The sequence below is a fragment of the Parasteatoda tepidariorum genome, chromosome 2 (assembly GCF_982258835.1).
Source record: "Parasteatoda tepidariorum strain Cologne lab strain chromosome 2, Ptep-v5.0, whole genome shotgun sequence".
NCBI classification, from domain to species: domain Eukaryota; kingdom Metazoa; phylum Arthropoda; class Arachnida; order Araneae; family Theridiidae; genus Parasteatoda; species Parasteatoda tepidariorum.
In genome coordinates this window covers 95351970-95360549 of record NC_141756.1, presented here as the reverse complement: position 1 = coordinate 95360549, position 8580 = coordinate 95351970, and the positions used below count along the sequence as shown (strand labels likewise).

General features: G+C 30.8%; 1 protein-coding gene across 1 annotated transcript in view; it reads right to left on the bottom strand.

Annotated features, from left to right (window-relative positions):
• Nucleotides 1-4559: 4559 nt before the first annotated feature.
• Nucleotides 4560-8580, bottom strand: part of LOC107439679 (uncharacterized) — a 77499-nt gene continuing 73478 nt past the window's right edge. The window contains exon 6 of the mRNA XM_043052163.3: nt 4560-7000. Within this exon, the coding sequence (XP_042908097.2) occupies nt 6543-7000 (458 nt within the window). The 3' untranslated portion in view covers nt 4560-6542. The remainder of the gene's footprint in view (nt 7001-8580) is intronic.

Below are 8580 nucleotides of genomic sequence, written 5' to 3'. Positions count from 1 at the left end.
TGAGACACAAAATTAACCGTTAGAACAGCTTTGCCACCCAAAAATCTATTTTAAAATCTTTTTTTATTAATATGTGAACTTTTTTTTTTAAAAAAATCTGAAATCTTGACATATTGTTTGCAAAAATGTCAATATTGTTTATTAAAATGAGAAAACCATTTATAAAAAACTATTAAATATTGTTTATTATTATTTTTAAAAAAAATTGATTTTTTCCTAAAGGCACTTTTCAGATATGCTATTCTTGCTCTCTTGTCTAAGAATGGATAAAACTCCGATAGTTTAATATTCATGCAAAAACAGCGACAACATTTATTATTTTATTTCAATATTCATGCTTGCACCGACCACAGTGCGGACGTGAAATATCCTCAGTGGTAGACGGATCATGGGTTAGTCCCCTTGCCGTCAGGCAAGCCGTGGGAGGTTCTCGTGGTCTTCCTCTCCATCGCAAATGCGGGTTAGTTCCATCAAAAAAAGTTCTCCACGAAGGCAAATTTCTCCCAATATTTGATCCAGGAGTTCCTTTGTCTTCTGGATTGGGTTCAAAATTTCAAGACTACGTAGTTGAATATTGGTAGTCAAATACTCGAAAATTGGGTCGGCTGTTCACCGATGGTTATAAAATAGAGAGTAAAAACATGAGATGGCCTGTGCATTCTTATAAATATTTCTCATAATATAATTTGAATCGGGCATTTTAAAAATTCTAAAAATTTCAAAATCAAAAATTCTTTGCATCAAAAAAGACTAAAGAGAGTTATATAATAGATAAGAAGCCTTGTTTTTCAGATAGGATTAGACGATATTTTTTTAAAAAAATGAAGGTAGGAAAAAAAAGTTTCTATGTTCAGTTAGATATGATTTTAGATTTAAAAAAAAAATGTTAGCAAAATATCCCGGAAAATTCGAAACAAGTAAAATTTCAAGCTCACGTGCTCAATTTTAAATGATTTTACTTTATTTTTTATAACCGTCGTTGAACAGCCAACCCAATTTTATGGGTTTACTACTTTACTATTACTAAGGGAACTCCCGGATCGAGTATTGGGAGAGATTTACCTTCGTGGAGGACTTTTTGGAGTTAACCAGCTTTTGCGTCACATGGAGAAGAAGACCACGAGAACCTCCCACTGTTAACCTGACGGCAAGAGGACTCTAACCCATGTTCAGTCAACCACTGAGGATACTTCGCGTCAGCACTTTGGTCGGTGCAAGCCGGATGCGGAATTCATATCGACTGGGATTCGAACCCGGTTCGCCTCATTGGAAGGCGAGCGCTCCATCCCCTGAGTCATCGCGACTCAATTTTAAATGATTGGGAGAATAACTATCACAAGATATTTTCTGTACAGGCAGTTACTTGGTTTTGGAGTCATTTAATGTCAATTCATAAAATTTGCAGCCGCCTCTTTTCTCTCAAATTTATTCGTAAATTAAGCTAGACAATTTCAATTTCAGATAAATGCAAAAATTCATTTAGTGGAAACTACATGAAAAAAAAAATTCCAATTTTCTTTTATAAATATAAAGGAACTTCCTACGGATGGAGAGCGAATATGGAATCTCCTCCTTGCCCGGTTCCTTCTTATTTTATGCATAAAAAATTAAAAGTATCATGGAACCTAATTTAATTTAGTGCAAGAAAGTTTAACATGCTTGGAGCAGCTAACCCTTCCAATCGTCTGGTAAATGCACTCAGATTAGACCCACTTTTTGAAGACGGGGAAGAAAAAAAAAAAAAAAGAAAAAAAAACAAAGAAAAGAAAAACAATCCTATCTAAAAGCATGAAACTGATTCACTTTCTAAAGGAATTAATCGAAAGAGTCAATAGTTTGTTTTTAAAAAAAATCGGAGATAGTTTAAAAAAATATATCTGAGTAGTAAAAGTATCTCTGTACCTATCTGAGTTACGTTAGTACAAGTTCTTGAATTTTTCGCTATTAGGATGGAAATTTCATTTTATTTCTAACGTTGAGTAGAAGATTGAAGATTCACTAAAAAATTCCGGATCGAATTACGGCAAGAAATAACAGCACACTTAGTGCAAAATCCATTTTTCCCGAAACATGTTACGGAATAAAAAATCTGATATATACTGTGATTCTTAAAGTAATAAACAATGTAAAATCACTGAATCACTCTAATTAACTAAATATTAATGAAAAAATTACGGTATAATATTCTACGGAAAAATGGATTTTAGGGATCATGAGACCAAAGTGCCGTTACTTGATTATACCGTAATTTGACCCAGAATTTTTTTTACAGAGTAGAGCAATTTTATAATAAGTTTGCAGAACATTTTGCTGAACTCTATATTATTATGAACTCAACCCTGTAGATAAATCAATTTCTATATCTAGCATTCGGACTAACTCACCGTTGTAAAGAGGTTTTTCAGACAAAACCCACATTTGTGTTACATAGCAAAGGAAAGTCCCATAGTTCGGTGGGATTTGGAGGGGTAAAAAATCTCTATCCTGGCAAGGTTGTAAATTGAGACAACCAGTAAATAATGAGCTTTATGGAGAAAATTTAATTTAAAATCTAATTAATATTTTAATTATAATTTTAATTTAATTTAAAAAAGAATAAATTTGTCACATATCGATTCTTTGGTTCGAATTTAAAATGAACCACTAATAAAATTTTTAAAATGTTCCAAATTTAATTTATTGTTTAGTGTAATAAAGTTGTAATATCGCACAGAGAAAAAAAATTCTATTAAAATTACCGTACTGTATAGTGATGACAGTTCTGTTAAAAATGTCCATAATTCTGGTTATAAAAACCATAATGTGCAGTATATAAACCATTCATACAGAAATTTTTCAGTTCATTTGGAAACACTTAACTTATATTCTGGCATTCAAAATTATAGTTCTTATTACCCCACATTTCGTACAAAATACAAAGCTGAAAAGTAAATTTAATCGAATAAATGGAATGGCCTTGCAGTAAGATATGATATTTACCAAAGTACTTCGGTAAAAATTATTGAGCTTATTGGTGTTCCCATATAGCCATAAACACGGTAAATTGTACCATATTCTGATAGTTTCAATCTTACTTTTTTCTCAGTGTGTTCTTTGTTTAAAATAAGATTGAACTGCTCAAAATAATGTAAGGTTCTCCCGTCTTAATAAGCTACAACTGAGTATGTAATTTTTATTCAGTTTTAAATGTTTCTCATTTGCATTTCTATCAGCATTAAAATTTCGAAAAATAGTAAAATATATCATGTCTAAATCAGTTATTTTAGTTAAAATGATTAAGAAACTAATCGACACGGTATTTTACACGAAATATTATTGTTTTTTTTAGATTGCTTTAGCTTACTATAAATTTTTACGTGGTTTGTGTCTCACTCAACAAAATTGATTGGGTATATACTTAATACTGAAATTTATAAAGCAAGTCCAGATAATAAGCTGGTTATGAAAATTTAGCCGGGTGTCTGGTATATCCAATCGTGGACCTAAATGAAAAAATAATTTTTTTTTGGTGAGAAAGTTTTAAGTGCCCAATTTATTATTTGAAAGCAACTTTTTTTCAAACTTGAATTTGCTTTTAAATTTTTAAATAAATTATCGGTTTAGAGATTTGTTAGTTTACTTTAATTTCTCTTTCAACTATATACATGCTTTTCTATAGTGTAAATAGTTGCTAATTGATTAAAAAATTTGTTTTTTAAACAGTTATAACAGTTTATATAGCTACGAGACTCTTGTTACTTCTTCGAAATAAGTCTTATTATGATCTTTTTTAATTTTATAAAAAACACCAAATTGTTTTTTGGTAATTTTTTTATTTATTATTTTTAAAAAGTGACTATAAGTTTAAGTCGAATTTAAGTAAAAGTTTTATTCTCATTTTCGCACAAAATGCTAAGTTGGAATAAATCGTCGTAAGTTTGATTGATTTTTTCTAGATCTGTGTTTAGTGTTTTATTTGACGCATATGTTTTTTTTTTTTAAATACGTTTTCTTCAAATGAAATTTTACTTCATATTTTGAAATATATTAAAGCTAAAATTAGACAACTGTAATTAAAATGATTCTTTAAAATAAAGTTTAATTTAATAGATGGAATTATAGTAGAACTTAAAATTAGATTTTGAACAATAACAGTTTTTGAAAATGAAATATAATTTGATACTCAGAATTATCTTAAAATTGAAATTGGATAATTTTAACAATAACGGTTCTTCAAAGCGAAATTTACTGTAATAGCTGAAATTATGCTAAAATTAAAATATGAAAATTCGAATTGTAACAGTTTTTTAAAATAAAATATAATTTAAAAGTTGGAATTTAAAGTAATTGGAATAATGTTTGAAATTATATTAAAATTAAAATCAGAAAATTCAAACCTTAATAATTTTTTTAATAAGATTTAAAATAATAGTTGACATTTTGTTAAAACTATAATGTTAAAATTTGAACAGCAATAGTTCAACAATCGAAAAAAATTGAAACAATATGCATACTCTTATGCGCTCTGCATTAAATGCATGTTCTTTGAATCTTGGATAAAAAAAGTAACGTCAAACAAATAAAGAATAATACATTTTTTTTATTGGAACATGATATTTACATTTTGAATTATCACAAAGCATTGTGACTTCTTTTAACTTCTATAAACTACTAAATATACATACAAATCAACTATTTGATTGCAATTTCAATAGTAATCATTTGGAATAGAATAAATTTAATTTACATTGCACTTTCATTGTTTACTGACCATTTTATCTTTGTGAATGGACAGAATTCACAGCAATTTGAATCAATACAATCTTAAGGATACATCTCTGAATATTTTGGCAATATAAGTCATTCTGATTAAAAATAATGAAAATATTCTGATCATTGTTTACCCAAGCGTTGAATTTACTCATTTATAAAGTATAATTTTTTTTAATTATAAAATCTTCAATAATAGATACTGTTATGCATGTTTAACATAGATGGCGCAGTGAAGTCTCTAATTATTATTAGCTTAAAAATTGCGGGAAAATTAATGGAGTTTTAACTTTAATTGTTGATGATAGTTTTACACTGACAAGTTCTTTGAGTTTGGAATATCTTACTGAATTTTGTCTTTACATCATTATTTCTTTCTGTAATATTACATGGTTGCTTACTGTCCGGCGATCACGAAAACCGATTGAAATTTGGGAAAATTGAAAAAATGACGTAAATATCCCAACCTCAACCAATGAAAAACGGTTAACTAACACCCATATTCGAAGTGACCTGTCTTCGTAATCACAGTAACTGCCATCACGCGAGTCTGATGTCTGGAGGAGTACTCGTGGTAGTCGGCCAGTAAGAGATTTTGTTTATAACAAAAATTCAAAAAACATAGTAAGGGTAGCGTTTTATAAACACCTTGATTATATGACTGTCAATAGCTTATTTGCCAGAGCAGGAAACTGAGAAGTAGTGGCGTGTACAGTATTTTGAGATAAATGTCTAATTAATAAATAGAATTTTACAATTACAAACTGTTGTTAGACTCATACCTGAATAATTTTAATAATAATTATTGAAGAATTTATAAAATTTAGATAAACATTATCATACAATTGTCTTAAATCATATATACAAGCTGCATATTTACAAGTTTTACAATTACTAGATTATCATGTAAAATTTCCAAAACATTACAACAAATTTCAATGAATACACAAACTAGGTTTGTTTAGATTTACCCAGCCGCCATCATCTATAAAGTCTGCTTTCATATATTCAGTTGCAGAACTACCATATTGATAAGATTATGAGATGACTTAGTCTATATGTGTATACAAATTATAAGTCTGTTGGCATCATATAAAAGCAGACCTATAATCATAATATACAAACTATAAGTCTTCTCTCTTATGCTTAGTTACCACAATCATCATGATAATTATCCTAGAAGAATTGACTTACAATTATGAATATACAAACTATGATGCTTTTCCCATACACTTAAATACTGCAATCATCAATGATGATAAATCATCATAGCATGATATAACAGCAGACTCATAGTTCTGAAGCTCTTACCCGTTATTACTAATTTTCTTACCCGCTTCTACCAACACATTATGAGAGCATAACTTATAGAAATGAAATTTAAAAAAACTATAGATCTGAACTTATATAATCATCATATGAGAGTAGACCTCTAGTTATACACATATATATGCAAACTATTGGTCTGCTCTCATACGTTCAATTCTCACAAGTATCATGTCCTCATAAACAATTCGGGACGTTCGGTTACATAGCATTTCCATATTACGCTACATGAATTGCCAGTTTGTTACGTTTATTTAAGGCATAAATATTGAGGAAAAATGCGAGTGTTCATTAATCTTTGTCTCACCACATATTGATATTAGTTATCGTGTCATATTGCATAACGGTGGTGCTGGCGTCAATGTCATGGCGCATCTGACACGAGAGCAATTGAAAAAATGGCATTAAATACTCCGTATCCCTTACAATTTAGATGATTATGAAGATGCATAGAAATGCATGAGAGATTAACCATCACGAATCTCATGTTTGATGTATGGCGCGGGCATTCTATTTGACGACGTTCCCGACGTCGTTGAAGTCGATGCAATAACAGACGTTGCACCGTGGTGTTGGTGGTGTGAATGTGCCGGATAAAAGGAATTCATGCCCTGTAGGGCGTGCAGTGCTGATTGGTGGTGATGGCTTGAACTGGAGTGGTCCATGCTGTGATGACTGTTATAGGAAGAATGCTGAAGACCATGTCTTCCAGCTTCTTCACTGCCAGCGGTGTGTTGTTGATGATTGTGGTGATTATTATTGCTGCTGCTGCTGTGGTGTTGCTGTCTTGTCAGCGCAGTTGCATCGCAAGATGCTGGAGAAGTAGCAGGGGTTGAATTGTTGCTTACTACGTAATTAGCTGGAGCTGTTGAGGAGGAATAGTTGGTTGGTGCTGCTGAACTGAGATCTCCTGGGCTTTTGGTACCTAAATGAAATGAGATAGTCATGAGTTAATACACCTTTAAGTTGTATTACAGCTTAAGAACTACCTTTTTCTCAGATTTTCACTTATCCGTAATAAACACAATACTATTTATATTTTTATTATTGCTTTCATTTGTAAGATATGGTGTGACGATGAACTGAAGGGTTTATTTGCTAAAAATTAAGGACAAATCGAAACAAGAGCTGAATGGTAAGCCATAAACTTATTGTCTGATTTAGATTCGCAGTAAGACTATAAATTAATTTATAAGTTTCACTCCTTCAAAGTTGTTTGTTGGACAAGATGTTGAAATTCTGATGGAATTTCGGTTAGAATTTTCACCACTTCACGAAACCCTTTTGACCCTTCCGTGGAACCCTAGGGTTTTTACGGAGCACCATTTAGGAACTTTAGCATTAATCAATGTAATATACGTTATGAAATTTATACTATATTGAAGATAATATGAACTGAAATGATTGTTTTTTTAAAGATTAAAGACAGATCTGGACAAAGACTGAATGATGAGCCATATTCGATTTAGTTTCTCAATAAGACTCTGATTTAGTTTATAAGTTTTGTCTTTTTGTCCTGTCTGTTTGTAGGATTGGATGTTTCAATCCAAGCGAAGTGACGATTAAAATTGTCCCCATTTTAGAAAACAACACGGTAAGAGACTTTAGTATGTTAATAATATTAAAATTTATTATAAAATTTCAAATTTTTGAAAAAGGCACTAATTTACTCAAAATACCACAAATTTGACTTTAAAAGAACTTTAATCCAATTTCGACCTAAAAGACGTCGTTTTGGACTTCAGTTTTAAATATTTTCTTAAGTATTAAAAATTATGGTATGCAGCCGATTTAATCTTTTCAGATGAGTTTTGTGTTTTTTTGCACCTTTTTGAATAATGCCTTTTATGATGTTTGCACTAGGCATAAAATGTCTCCTTAGACTAAAATATAATGATTAAAATATTATTTATATCGTCATATTACCCTTTACAACGGACCTTGGAACACACGTTCGTTATGTAGGAGTTCGGTCGTTTCTATGTGTCGACTTTGACTCAAAGAAAGTAAATAAAAGTTACTCAAACCGACACATTCGGTATTTTGCATATCACACCTGGATATAGTGTGACATTCGCCACCCTTTCCTTGTCGGAAAAAGAAGAAATACGATCAGGCGCAGCGGAAGTCATCTGATTTGCATTTCCACCTTCACTAGCCATAAAAATAAAGAAAGAATAGAAAAAAGTCGATACAAATAACAATGTATTAAATAGAAATACCGTCGAGAAACGTTCTTATGGCCCTTTCATTTGTATTTTGATGCCCCGTCGCGTGCTCAAGCTTTGAACGAGGTCGACTTGCCATAAAGCATGACAACTACGCCTACATTATGACATTACTTTTGATGTGGTATTGGCACTTAAAATGAAACGTACTTTCACTTTTTGTATCTGGGCTTGTTACAAGTGTGACTATATCAATCAGTTTCTGAGCTAAAGGAAACGAAATCGCCATTTTGTAAATGCCACGTCATTACTTATTTTTTTTAAATTTTATTTTGGG